At 41.6% G+C, this 15034-nt stretch overlaps 1 protein-coding gene across 3 annotated transcripts in view; it reads left to right on the top strand.

Moving 5' to 3' along the window:
* arhgef28a (Rho guanine nucleotide exchange factor (GEF) 28a) overlaps positions 1-15034 on the top strand; it is a 406494-nt gene that overhangs the window by 160205 nt on the left and 231255 nt on the right. For all 3 annotated transcript variants that reach the window (XM_067982722.1, XM_067982721.1, XM_067982720.1), the window contains one exon: positions 1387-1456. In XM_067982722.1, coding sequence (XP_067838823.1) covers positions 1387-1456 — 70 coding nt within the window. The remainder of the gene's footprint in view (positions 1-1386; positions 1457-15034) is intronic.

Here is a 15034-nt window from a genome sequence, read left to right as displayed (position 1 = left end):
CTTTGAGTATCTGTTAATCAGAAATAAAATCTTTAAATGTATGATTACTGATAACTCTTATATAAGATATATAGATGTCTGACTGTTCAGAGTCTTAAAGATTTGTTTTTTCTGAACTGAACTTTTGTGCTATGAAAATTATATTTTTGATCAAACATATTTAAGACAAGGTCGGTGCTCATCCTATTTATATCACCTCAAATATGGTGTGAAACATATTGATGCAGATCAGTATTTCGAGGAAGCTTAGATTTGTGGGAATAGCCTATATTAAAAAAAAACTTGTACCAGAATTACTACCTTTTCCTCCCCTTCTCCTTCCACAATACCTGTTTTGCACAACTCAAAAAGCACCAAAAACCCATTCTACTTGCATACGGTGGACGTCTGAGATGGCAAACAAGGGTACAGAAGGATTTGGTGAAAAAATAACCAAAGCATGTTTTTGTAATTTGCCTAAATAATTTCGATTACAAAGCAGTCACCTGTCAACTGTGTATGTGTCTATCTATATAAAGTAAAAATGTGCTTACTAATTTATCTCCAGACTACTTTTAAAGTATTTATCAAGCTTATTGTATAATTTAAACATTAGATGAAAAAGTATATTTTTTGTTACTTATTGGGAGTAGATTGATTTCAGTATTGCAGCTTTTTAATAGAACACACCAGCTCTACATTGTGGTGTTACATGAATTGGCAAAGCTGTGAGCTCCTCACAATAACCTCTTTGAGAACTTATCAGTTACACCCATAATTGATTTGTGTGCCTCGTTTAGCTACTTGCAATTAATCATCTGAATTAGCTTTTAAAAGGGTTTCATATTAAAACTGGGCTCAGAGAATGATGGCATTACATACTTAGAAACTGTATTTTATCCTACTTTGAAATCACATCATTGTGTAATGTACTGTTCTGAAAGCTTTGACTGAAAGTAATGAAGCATTTGTAGAGCTGACCAAACTTTGATATTCTAAACTGCATAAATTAATAAAGTAAGCAATTAAGCCCAATTTGACATATAGCTGGAGATCAGCTTTGATAAGGAATAATAAGAACAAGGGTTGAAGGACTAAAATTCAGGACAGATATGGTGCCAGCATTTCCTTAAGTACTGTATTGTGCAGCCCTGGACTTAATTTTCTCTTGGATGGAGTATTGAGTTGTCAGCAGTAATTTACGCAGTAAGAAAAAGGAATAAAAGAAAAAAACAAAGAACGGGCCCTTTGTGAAATTTGAACTATACATGTTGACTACTATTAAACAAGCTACTTGGTATCAACTCTGATAGATGAAATCCCATTAAGAAAGTTGCATTTCAGTTTCAGGCATTAGCTGTGCCATCTTTGTTAAAAACATAAATTAATTTTCTCCCATTCATTTAGTATGTTAGTACTGCTGCAGATCAAGCAGGTTTATCGATGGATGAAGTGGATCAAATCACACTGGATTCAGGTACAGAAGAAAGATCAACTTGTCAGACATTTATGCACATTCTTAAATATGTCAGTATACGTGTAAACTACAGAAATAATCATCTTTAACATTAACTCATGGTGGGGAGGGATGAGATTCCAGCCAAGTTCTTCTTTTCAAGGCACTAAAGTGGGAGGGATATTCTTTAGTAATTTAGTTTAATAAATTCTGTTTTTTTTTTCTGCGAAATGAGAGTTGCTGCAATGAGTCCTTAAAGTTTCAAATAAAAGCACGTTAGCAGAGCTTGTCTGCTAGATCAGTGAGTAAATGTTGGAATTGGTGTTGCAGTAAGTCACGCAAACCAAGAACATCCCGTGATTGATCCCCAGTCTTTGCAGAGCTGGCTTATCTTGGCAAAGCAGCAGTAGGAGTAGTGCAACAGGCCTCAGTACCCCTGGATTGGGAAGGAGAAAGTATACAGATTTCTTGCTCCAGTAACCCTGATGCCAAAATTAGTTGAGTCAATGATGGGTGATAGTTCACTGTCTAGGCTCACACATGAAGAATGGCTGTTTGAAAGAAATACTCAAAGGCATTTGGCACCCATGGAACTGCACCCAGTGTGAATCATTATCTTCAGGAGAGGAGAAATTGTCTTCAATGTAGTCACAGTTACAAATTCATTACTGTCACCTATTGTATTTAGTATTGCACATGCCTAGAAATAGAGGACACCACACATCTTGGTGTGATTTCACATGTAGACATGTGGACTCAACCGTAGGTGACTTGTAGGTGAGTATGTTATCTATGATCAGATTGATGAGTTGCTTAAATGATGCATCATAGGAACATAGCAACATTGAAACTGGAGTGGGCCATTCAGCCCCTCGAGCATGTTCCACCATTCAATTAGATCATGGCTGATCTGTACCTCAACTCCACTTACCCACCATATCCCTTGATACCCATACCCAATAAAAATCTATTGATCTTAGTATTGAAAGTTTCAATTGACCCAGCATCCACAGCTTTTTGGGTGAAAGTTCCAGATTTCTACTACCCTTTGTGTGAAGAAGTGCTTCCTAATTAAGATAGAAAGGGGGGAGATAAATATTAAATGAATCAAACTTAGAGAAGATAAAACCCTCGGTCCAGGTGGATTGCATCCGCGCATATTAAAAGAAGTTAGGGAAGAGATTATATATCATAAAAATACATGAGAAATGGGAATAGTGCCAGAGGACTGGCGGACAGCTAATGTGATTCCTATATTTAAAAAGGGAGATAGGACAAGTCCAGGGAATGATAGACCAATTAGCTCAGCGTTGATGTTAGGAAAGATAATGGAATCTTTGCTCAAAGATGTAATCGAAAAACATCCAGAAACTGAAAATATAATAAAGAATAGTCAGCACGGATTTCAAAAGTGAAGGTCATGCTTGATCAACCTTATTGAATTCTTTGAAGAAGTAACAGAAAGAGTAGACAAGGGTAATGTAGTAGATGTAATATATTTGGATTTTCAAAAGGCCTTAGACGGACAATTGCACTTTTTGACATATATTAATGATCTGGACTGCCAACCTTTTATGTATCTTCTCTTTATTTTTATCCTATCCGATATGGTTCCTATCTCCTTCTTTACTGCTACATTATCAGCATCCTCTTATCTAGTGAAGACTGATGCAATGTATTCATTTATTACCTCAGCCATGCCCTCTGCCTCCACAAGAAAATCTCCCTTTTTGTCCCTAATCACTAAGGAGGCCACATACTCCTTGGAAAATAAGAGTCTAAATGGGGTAGAGGAGCAGAGGGATTTAGGGGTACAGATACACAAATCACTTAAAGCACTTAAAGTAACAATGCAGGTTGTTAATAAGGCCATAAAAAAAGCAAACAGAGTTCATTTGTAGAGGGATAGAATTGAAAAGCAAAGAAGTTATGTTAAACTTGTGTGGAACCTTGGTCAAACCACACTTGGAGTATTGTGAACAGTTCTGATCTCCATATTATAAAAAGGATATAGAGGCACTGAAGAAGGTGCAAAAAAGATTTACTACTATGGTACCAGAACTGAGAGATTATACCTATCAGGAACGACTGAATAGGCTGGTGCTCTTTCTCTAGAAAAGAGAAGACCGAGGGGTGACCTGATAGAGGTCTTTAAGATATGAAAGGGTTTGATAGGGGAGACATAGAGAAGATGTTTCCACATGCAGGGACGACCAGAACTAGGGGCCGTAAGTATAAGATGGTAGGGAAATCAGAAGAAACTTCTTTATCGTGAGAGTGCTTAGAATGTGGAACTCGCTACCACAAGAAGTAGTTGAGACAAATAGCATGGATGCATTTAAGGGAAGCTAGATAAACACTTGAGGGAGAAAGGAACAGAAGAATATGCTGGTAGGGTTGGACGAAGAAGGGTGGGAGGAGGCTCGTGTGGAGCATAAACACCGGCATGGACCTGTTGGGCTGAACGGCTTGTTTCTGTGCTGTACATTCTATGAAATTCTATGATTTCACTCCTGAATGGTCGGGCTCTAATTTTAAGATTATTCTTCCTGGTTCTGGATTCTCCCACCAGAGCAAATAGTTTCTCAGTATCTATCTTACTGAATTTTTTTATTATTTTAAAAACCTAGATTCGATCACCCCTCAGTCTTCTATACTCAAAGGAATACAAGCCAAATTTATGCAACTTGTTCTCCTAATTGAACCCCTTATGCCCTGATATCATTCTGGTGAATCTGCGCTGTACCCTCTCCAAGGCCAATATATTCTTCCTATGTAATCACTCCTGTGGAATTGCATTGAGAAGGTGCTTTACTGCTGTTAACATTTGAAAATAAAATGTTGTAAAGGTAGAAAAATGAAATAAATGTTAGACTTAGCTTATATGGAGAGGTTAGGAGAAATATTTTAACACTGATGGTTGTTAGAATATGAACTGACCTACTAAAACAGTGGTGGAAGCAGAATTTATGATAGCTTTTAAAAGGGAAATGGCTAGATACTCGTAAAAGGAATAAACATTACAAGAGTGCAGGAAAGGGCAACAGAATGGGACTAAGTGGATAGCTCTTTGAGATAGCTTCCTTCTTTGCTCTAAATTCATTGATGTGGAGATGCCGGTGATGGACTGGGGTTGACAATTGTAAACAATTTTACAACACCAAGTTATAGTCCAGCAATTTTATTTTAAATTCACAAGCTTTCGGAGGCTTCCTCCTTCCTCAGGTAAATTCAATGATGTTATGATTCTACCCTGAGCCGTGATAGAATACTGCATGCATGATTTGATTGGTTTATTTTGTGGTTTATCGATGTTTTAGAGACTGTTATTTTTGTTATTTAGGTGTCAGCCGTGGCTCAGTTGGTAGCACTCTCACCTCTGAGTCAGAAGGTTGTGGGTTCAAGTCGAACTCCAGGGATTTGATCACATAATCTAGGCTGGCAATCCAGTCCAGTACTGAGGGAGTGCTGTACTGTTGGAGGTGCCATCTTTCATATGAGACATTAAACCTAGGCCCCGTCTACCCTCTCAGGCGGACGTAAAAGATCCCATGGCACTATTTCGAGGAAGAGCAGGGGTGTTCCCCCAGTGTCCTGGCCAACATTTATCTCTCATTCAATATAACTAAAACAGATTATTTGGTCATTATCTCATTGCTGTTTGTGGACTCTTGCTGTCTGCAAATTGGCTGCCGCGTTTCCTACATTGCAACAATGACACACTTCAAAAAATACTTCATTGGCTGTAAAGTGCTTTGGGATGTCCGAGGTCATGAAAGATGCAAGTTCTTTTTCTTATTTGTGTGTTTTTATTTAACAATTTCACTTATTTAATTCATTTAAATGTTTCTGTGTTGAAATGGTTATTTTATAGTTTCATTGATGTTTTTCTACCTTTTTCAAACCAAATTTTTACTCTATTGGAGAACGATAGTGTCAAACCTAGTCATGTGGTCTACCTAATCAGATTTTGAAAGCAGTCTAATTAAAAAAATAATGTTGATACAGTGTGGTGTTATAAGAGTTCTGATGGTACAGCCATTTTATGAACAATTGCAGTGATGTGAGTCACCTCAGTTGGCCATCTGGAATAGCCAAACTCAGACTATAATTAACTAGAACATTCTTTAACTGAAGTAAATAATAGACCAGTTTTTAGAAAAGCTATTAATATTTCACCCAACTACAATAAATAATATCAGCACTGACACAATAGGTCGAATTGCCTCCTTCTGTGCTGTAAATCTCTTATGGTACCATAACATAGAGTTCTGCACACTCCACACCCGCACTCCCCCTCCCTACAGCTTGGGATGTCATGTGTCCTCACTTCGGACTCTAATGATAAACACTTAGGAAATTTAAAACACAAAAACACCGATTTTTTGGCGGGGTCTTTGATACTAGACTGATTGATAATTTGGGGAGAATGCCCCTTCTCTGAATCCCAGTAACAATCTCCACTTCCATGTTTAGTCTGATCCTGCTTTCTCGAAATCAGTGGTCACAGATTTAATTGTAGTGCCTACTTGATTATCCTGGTCATGTCGTACTGCAGTTGCTTTCCTCATCGTAGCTACATGTCATCCATGACTGTAGATAAACATCTGACTATGGCCCTGCCCTGTTTATAATCTGATGCTATCTTCAGGTCTGTAGATGTTTTGAATTGCTTAATACCATTTAGGACAGCCAGATCTGTTCTATGGGATAAATAGCTAACTGCTTTTCAGAATGATAGATTTTGACTGGACTATTACAATCCTTTTCCTCATGCTGAATATAAAAGCCAGCTGTTATTGGTAAGTCTGGCCCTCTTATGAACTATACACAGGGTACACAAGGTAATTTGGGATAATTATACTCTGGGTGAACAATAAATCTGTTATTTTCTGGATCTCATGTAGAATTTACACTATGTGCCCTCATCACATCAGAAGACTAGTAATATCAATCACGCCATACACTTTTGTAGCTCTAGGGGAATCAAGGGATATGGGGATCAGGCAGGAAAGTGGAGTTGAGGTTGAAGATCAGCCATGATCTGATTGAATGGCGGAGCAGAATCGAGGGGCCGTTTGGCCTAGTCCTGCTCCTATTTCTTATGTTCTTATGTAGCAGACTAAACTACCAAACAGGTTTAGTCACTGAAATTTACAGGAAGAACTATTATTGAATTCCATTTGAATAACTCAGCAGCTTTGAACTACTTCATATAACGGTTAAAAGACAAACCAGCCAGTTGGGTTCCTTGCAATGCTTTATTTGCAGATCTTCCAGACAAACAATAGACAAGTACTTATTGGAAAGGAGGTTCTGCTTAATCCCTACTAATTACAGTCTTTCTCGAAATGTTGTAATCCAGGTCAAAATTGTAATGAAATATTATATGAAAAATATCTGATCCTTGCAACCCTAAAACCATTTGAAATGCAGCTTTGCCTTTGAGAAGTCTGTGTGCGACACTGAGGTTCCTTATTTTCAATGATTAGCGGCCAACTCCATGACACTTGCACAAAGTCAAACCGATGGCCACCTGTGGTACCTGACAAGTACTATCTATGCTAGGATTTTTCTGATGAGATTATGTTGCTTAATAGCCTAGTGATGCATGTTACTTATTTCTAACACGTAGGTGTGCTTGGTGATGTATTGTTTCAGATGTCCGCATCCAGGTACCTGGATATTGATAAATCTGTGCAGCATTCAGAATGTTTTGCAGGTCACTTGGAAAATCAGGTATTTCCTTCGCATAAGCAGAATCTCAGGTCAATACCTCTCCCCAAATGATCTTATTGTGTACGTTTTCATCCCAGAGTTCAGTCTGGAACTTTTTTTTGGTGAGGTGGGTGGGGGGGAGTCGGTGGTGGGTACGGTGGTTCTGATGTCAGTATCCTGTTGTAGAATTGTGTATTAAAGACACAAATTCCCCAGGCATCCTCAGTATATAAAACACTGCCTTGACAAAATTAACTTTATTCCACTGCATAGTTTTAAAGAATAAAAGGCTTTATTGTAGACATGACATTTCAGGACCATGACAGCTATAAATTCAAAACTTCTAACAACTCTTTTATATTATTCTATTAGTGTGAACAATCAAGACTGTGCATGAATCTTCCTATGATTTATAGATAACACTGTCCTTTATAATTCATATAGAAAATATGGTGATTTTACAAATCTGTGTGCAATGGGACAAAAGATTTATTTTACATCAGTGGAACACCACTGTTAATAGAATAGCAGAATTCAGGACTATAATTAACTTGAACATTCTGCAACCAAAGTAAATAAATAACCAGTTTTCACCAGAATAGCTGTTAATATTTCTTAAAACTAAAGCAAAGAACACACTGTGACACACATTTCGTTGCAATATTTATTGGTTAATATTATAGGGGCATAACTTATAACTTTACTGAATTTATAAACTGAGACAGTGGTTGGGAATGTGATAGACCCTTCTTCACTCCATATAATAGTTCACTTTAATATAATCAGTGTAATGGTTAATGGACCTACTGGGATGGAAGGGAGAGAGAACGGTCAGTGAACCATGAAATTTATTGAAGCACTACCTGTACCTTTCAATGACATCACTGAAAATTTAATTGCAAAACTTTTAGTTTCCATCAACTTTGAATTACATTTTGATTCATGATAGCCTTAAGAAAAAGCTGACTGTTTATGTGGTGGTCTTAATAATAATCAGAACTTTTGCAAATTGCTGTATAGATTTTTTAAAATACATTTATACTGTAATCAGAGTCCTTGCAAAGATGAATAAAAACTATTGTTCAGTGCAATCAGTAAGATTGTATTTTAGTGATGGATGGAATGCAGTATCATTTAAAGACTCGTATTTTCCTAACATTAAATCCAGCCCAGAGTGATGGGAGATATATATCTATATTTCTTTATCGTTGTCTCTTTTTCTCTCTCACTCTCCCCTTCTCTCTCCATTTCTCTCTCTTTTTTACTCCCTCCACCCATCTCACACCGATGTGGTAGAGGTTACTCCTCTACTCCTCTAATGTTGATATTGAGGCACATTGTTGGAGAAGCATAGAGGAAGCTATACTCTGCATCTCTTATTGTACCTGACAAAGTGAGACCAATGTCACAAATACAGTGACACATTACCTTAACAGATATCAACCCTTTCACACGTTAGTATCAAATATACAAATCTGTGTGCAATGGGACAAAAGATTTATTTTACATTAGCGGAATACCACTGTTAATTGAATCAAGAATCTATCTGATCTTTTCATCAAAGGATAGTTTGATAGTTAAATAACTGAAACAAGGGGCACGATTTTAGCCCCAAAGTCTGGGTGCATTGGGAGCGGGGGGGAATCAAAATAGCAGGTTTCTGGAGCAGGAAGGAATGCCGGCTCCAACGTGCCGAAAAACGCGTATGACCCAGATGCATCGGGTTGCACACTTCAGGAAGCCGGAAGTCCCGCCGGCAATTAAAACTGGCGGACTGATATTTGAAGCAATAATTAAGGAATTTAAAGTTGTTGAGATATTTCATTTTATGTTTATTGATGCAGGGAAAGGATTTTAACTCTGCCTCAATGTGTTTCCCGTGCCGTGTGAAACACGCCATGGAAACGGAGGCGGGTTGCAGACAGCAGCCATTTGGCCATTTAAATCCCTGTTTGACAGATGGGGATAAAAGGTGAGTTATTGCAGCAGGGCATTCAGTTCTCTGAGACCAAATTTTGGCTGGGAGTTCTTTGTGTTTAGACTGAGAATTCTTGGTTCACACTCAGAATTCTTGTGTTCACACATACTTACCTACTTTTTGGACCCCCTCAAACTGACAACATTAGGATGGCGGGCACAATGGCTGCATTCACCAGTACATCTGAAGAGGAGACTCATCGCCACCCGCGCCAGGCATGGCATGCAGTTCCGGTACTTGCAGCTCCACAAGACAGAGGTGTGCCACAAGGATCTGCAGAAGAGCAGAGAGGGGATCAACAGAGGGCCTGACGTCGCAGGAGCACTACCCTGGTGAGAGGGTCTAAAGACAGAGGCTGAGCTTCCTGGACCTCCCTGAGGAGCAATGCCTACGAAGGCTCAGAGTGAGTCACCAGGTGGTCGCAGATATCTGCATGCTCCTTCATGCAAAGCTGCTCCCGGCTTGGCCTGGTGGCGTTGCACTGCCCGTGGCAGTTAAAGTCACCACTGCCCTCAATTTTTTCGCTTCCGGATCCTTCCAGGGCACCACTGGTGATATCGCCAGGGTCTCTCAGTCGCCTGCACACAAGTGTATATGACAGGTCACTGATGGATTGTTTTGCAGGGTGTCCCACTACATCAACTTGCCCATGGACGACCTCAGCCTGACTGAGACGGCAGTGGGTTTCGACTCTCTGGCTAGTTTCCCACGGGTACAGGGCGCAATTGATTGCTCACACGTAGCAATCCAAGGACCTCCACATCAGCTAGGACTGTTCATCAACAGAAAGGGATATCACTCCATCAACGCGCAGCTCGTTTGTGACCACCGGAAAATATTTTTAAAAATTCGTTCATGGGATGTGGGTGTCGCTGGCAAGGCCAGCATTTATTGCCCATCCCTAATTGCCCTTGAGAAGGTGGTGGTGAGCCGCCTTCTTGAACCGCTGCAGTCCGTGTGGTGAAGGTTCTCCCACAGTGCTGTTAGGTAGAGAGTTCCAGGATTTTGACCCAGCGACAATGAAGGAACGGTGATATATTTCCAAGTCAGGATGGTGTGTGACTTGGAGGGGAACGTGCAGGTGGTGGTGTTCCATGAGCCTGCTGCTCTTGTCCTTCTTGGTGGTAGAGGTCACGGGTTTAGGAGGTGCTGTCAAAGAAGCCTTGGCGAGTTGTTGCAATGCATCCTGTGGATGGTACACACTGCAGCCATGGTGCGCCGGTGGTGAAGGGAGTGAATGTTTCGGGTGGTGGATGGGGTACCAATCAAGCGGGCTGGTTTGTCCTAGATGGTGTCCTGGATTTCTTCACATGTGTGCCAGATTCCCTGGCAGCTGCCGTGATTCCTTCATTCTGCGAAAATCCAACATCCTCTTCTGCGTATCAAATAAACTTAAGGGCTGGCTCCTCGGAGACAAGTGATACCCCCTGCAGATGTGGCTATTGACACCTGTGAGAAACCCCACCAGTGAGGCACAGCATCGGTACAATGACAGTCACATCACCACCAGGTCTGTCATTTAACATGCCATAGGACTGTTCAAGATGCAGTTTTGGTGCCTGGATCGATCTGGGGGAGCCCTTCAGTACACACCAGCGAGAGTAGGTAAAATATAGTCGTCTGTTGCGTCCTGCACAACATCGCTCAACAGAGAGAGATACTATTGGCACCCCACCCACCACCTCTCCAGGGGCAGACTCGGCCACCTGGAGAGGAGGCAGCATTGCGGGTACTGGTTGAGAGGGGGGCAACGGGTGAGACATGGGAGTGCTTTGAGTGGATTCCCCACTTCTGTGACCCCTTTTGCCATCATCCCTCTCCTGGGTCAGGGCCACATCACTCCTACCACTCTGCTGGACAACAGCTTGGAGGACATGTTTGATGCCTTGTAAGGCCAGTGCTAATGTCTCTGTCAGCCTGTGAAGGTGGCAGAATGTAATTTGCCCTGAGTCCGCATGGCCATTGTCAGGACCTGAAGGGATTCATTTGTGAGCCGTGCTTGAAGCTCAATGGAGGCTCCTTTGCAGGCATTCCTGCATTTACCTGCGCCACCATTACAGACATTCCCACACTTACCTGTGCCACCAGTCCACTAATGCTGGAGGTGGACTCCTCCATCCTCTCCGCTATTGTGGAGAGTGCGCGTGGCACCTCTTCCAGTACCTCGCAAATGTTTTGGTGTCCCTCGATCATTCTCATTTTAAAGGATGGCCCCCCAGGGTTTAGCATCTGCGTCCAGCTGAGCAGAGCCTCGAGAGGAGTGCGCCCACCGATCCAGACTCTTCACAGCTGCCCCTGCCACCAGTTTCTGCTCGTGCTTACTTGTGTGTGGTGACTCACCAGGTGCCAACTCAACTAACTCACTACTAGGGCCCACTGAGGTGTGAGTATCTACGCTGGTGCATGGCTCACTAGGATGTGATGGTGCGCCCTCAGAGGCTGGGAGCTCCTCTGAGGAATCGCCTTCTCCTGTCACTTCAGTCGTTGAAGGGCCTGGAGGAGAACAGAAGGCGATAGTAACAATCATCACAAATGTAATGTTGCGATGAGTATACTGAGGTGTTCAACATGTCAATCATTAATAGGATCAATTCATGTTGTGTGTGATGAATGTTAAAGTTGTGTCACGATACATTTGTGGGGTGCCAGTCTCCGAGGGACAGGCATTCGACGGTACAGCTAATTTCCAGGGCCTCCTCCTCCACCTCTGTGAGGATCACTAATTGTTGTGGCCCCCTCCAGTCCTTGCCCTCCCCCGTGCATTCTGAGCTCCCTTCTCCCACAACGGGAGAAAGTACAGACATGTGAGTGAGTGAGGGTGAAATGGTCAGCCAATGAATGCATTGCTTTGAGTGAGGCCGACCGTAAAAGAGATGTATCAGAGGGTGAGTATCAGACAGAGATATCACATTGGATCAGGATTGGGGTGAGTGGTAGTGGTGGGTTCACAAATGGGAGGTCAGGATGTGCTCAGAAAGTGAAGGTAAGTTAAGAATGAGCCTTAAGTGGGTGTGAGGAGTGAAGTGATGGGCAGGGCAGAATGTGAAGGGGGTTGGGGGGTAATATGCACCACAGAATGCAGGAGAATCAGTAAGTGTACTCACTTTTCCTGACTTGGTTAGGTCATTGAAGCGTTTCCTACACCCAAGTGCGGGAGATCTTGCTCCTGCTGGTCACCTCCTCAGCCACCTCGAGCCAGGCAGCCTTGGTGGCAGAGGCAGGACGTTTCCTCCTGTCCGTCGGGTAGAATATTTCCCTCCTCCTCCTCACCCTGGCCAGGAACACCTCAAGTGAGGCGTAACTAAACTTTGGCGCAGACTTGCTCCTCTGCTGCTCCATTGTCCTCAAAATTCTTCGTTTCTCCAACAAAAGCCATTGCATCAATGACCCTTTAAATACTCCAGCTGACAGCATGTCATGTGGGTGCGCAGTCTGCCCGCTGCTCAGCTTTCAGACGGCAAACCCAGAAGCCATGTTAAGGGCCATCAATTAGGTCGCGATCGCGTGGAGAAAGGTAGGAACTTTTTTCTCGGGTTTCCTACGCGCCCATTGACCCCGCCCCCCCCCCCCACAGCTGACATCCCGCCGGCATATTAAAATCCTGCCCAAGCAATTCAAACTTCTCTACAGTGCATGATGCAGCTTCTTCTTTGGCTCTTTATGGAACCATATTTTCTCTAAATAGTTTAAGAACAGCTCCCTCAAGTGAACCTTGTCCCTTTATAGTCTGAAAGCTTCCGTGTTCAGCAATCTGCCCGTGTGGGTTTGCATGACCCCAGGATTAGCAGTTACTCTACTTGCAATAATCTGTTGCATTATGCTACAACATTTACTTTTGGACTTCAGGTACAACAACATGTATTTGTTTAAAATTAGCAGATCTTCTGTGGTATTGCGCATGGTGGGTCAGATGGCACACTAAAATATAATGCCTTAAGTGACACTCACAGGAAGTACTTGCTATACACAAGGTCTTTAATCCATGGCCTCGTCCTTCCCTATCTCTGTAACCTCCTTCAGCCTACAACCCTCTGAGAATGCTGCGCTCCTCCAATTCTGGCCTCTTATGCATCCCCGATTTTCATCGCTCCACCACTGGTGGTCGTGCCTTCAGCTGCCTCGGCCCTAAAATCGAGTACTTTGAAACTGCAGCACAGAAACAAGACATTCAGCCCAATTGATCTATGCCAGCGTTTATGGTCTACACGAGCCTCTTATCAGGATACCCTTCTATTTGTTTCTTCCTCATATGCTCATCTAGCTTCCCCTTAAATGTATCTCTGCTATTTGCCTCAACTATTCCTTGTGGTAGCGCTTTTCACATTCTAACCACTCTCTCCTGAATTCCCTATTGGATTTATTAGTGACTATTTTATATTTATGGCTTCTGATTTTGGACTCCTTCACAAGTGAAAAGATTTTTTCTGTGTCTACCCTATCAAACCCTATTGTTATCTTGAAGACCTCTATCAGGTCACCCCTCAGCCTTCTCTTTTCTAGAGAAAAGAGCCCCAGCCTGTTCAGCCTTTCCTGATAAGTATATCCTCTCAGTTCTGGTATCATCCTGGTGAATCTTTTTTGCACCCTCTCCCATTCCTCTATATCCTTTTTATAATATGGAGACCAGAACTGTGCATAGTACTCCAAGTGTGGTCTGACCAAGGTTCTACACAGGTTTAACGTAACTTCTTCGCTTTTCAATTCTATCCCTCTACAAATTAACTCAGTTCGCTTTTTTTATGTCCTTATTAACACCCTGCGTCGTTACTTTAAGTGCTTGAGTGATTTGTGTATCTGTACCCCTAAATCCCTCTGCTCCTCTACCCCATTTAGATTCTTATTTTCTGAGGAGAATGTGGCCTCCTTATACTTCCTATCAAAATGTACCACCACACACTTATCTATATTGAAATTCATTTGCCAATTACACGCCCATTCTGCAAGTTTATTAATGTCTTCCTGTATTTTGTCGCAGTCCTCCTCAGTATTAACTATACCCCTCAATTTGGTGTCGTCTGCAAATTTTGAAATTGTACTTCCGATTCCCGAGTCCAAAAGGCCTTCAATATGGTCTAGAAATCCCTCTAGAAGTGCACCTTAGTGCTTGATTTGCCTTTTTCATGGTCTTATTAACCTGTGTCACTACTTTTAGTGATTTGTGCATCAGTACTCCTAGATCCCTTTTCTCCTCTATCCCATTTAGATTCTTATTATCCAAGCAGTATGTGGCCTTCTTATTCTTTCTACCAAAATGCACTATCTCACACTTATCTATAAAGATTAATTTGCCAATTATACGCCCATTCTGCAAGTTTATTAATGTCTTCTTACATTTTGATGCATTCTTCCTTTGTATTTAACTACACCCCCCAATTTGGTGTGGTCAGCAAATTTTGAAATTGTACTTCTGATTCCCGAATTAAAATCGTTAATGTAAATTGTGAGCAACAATGGTCCCAGCACCAATCCCTGTGGAATGCCACTCCCCACCTTTTGCCAGTCTGAGTAGGTATCCTTAACCCCTCCTCTCTGTTTTCTGTTTTGTAGCCAACATGCTATCCATTCTGCTCCCTATCCTGACTCTACATGCTCTGACCTTAGTCATGAGTCTACAATGCAGTACCTTATTGAAGGCCTCTTGAAAATCCAAATATATTACATCTACTGCATTACCCTTTTCTACTCTTTCTGTTACTGCTTTAAAGAATTCAACAAGGTTGGTCAAGCATGAAATCCTTCTGAAATCCGTGCTGACTATTCTTTACTATATTTTCGTTCTCTAGATGTCTTTCTATTACATCTTTGAGTAAAGATTCCATTATGTTCATAAGCTCTAGAATTCCCTCCCTAAACCTCTCTACCTCTCTCTCCTCCTCTAAGACACTCCTTAAAACCTATCTTTT

Source organism: Heptranchias perlo, chromosome 4 (assembly GCF_035084215.1).
Source record: "Heptranchias perlo isolate sHepPer1 chromosome 4, sHepPer1.hap1, whole genome shotgun sequence".
Classification (NCBI taxonomy): domain Eukaryota; kingdom Metazoa; phylum Chordata; class Chondrichthyes; order Hexanchiformes; family Hexanchidae; genus Heptranchias; species Heptranchias perlo.
Note: the sequence above shows the minus strand (reverse complement) of the source record. Positions and strands in the feature narration are given on the sequence as shown.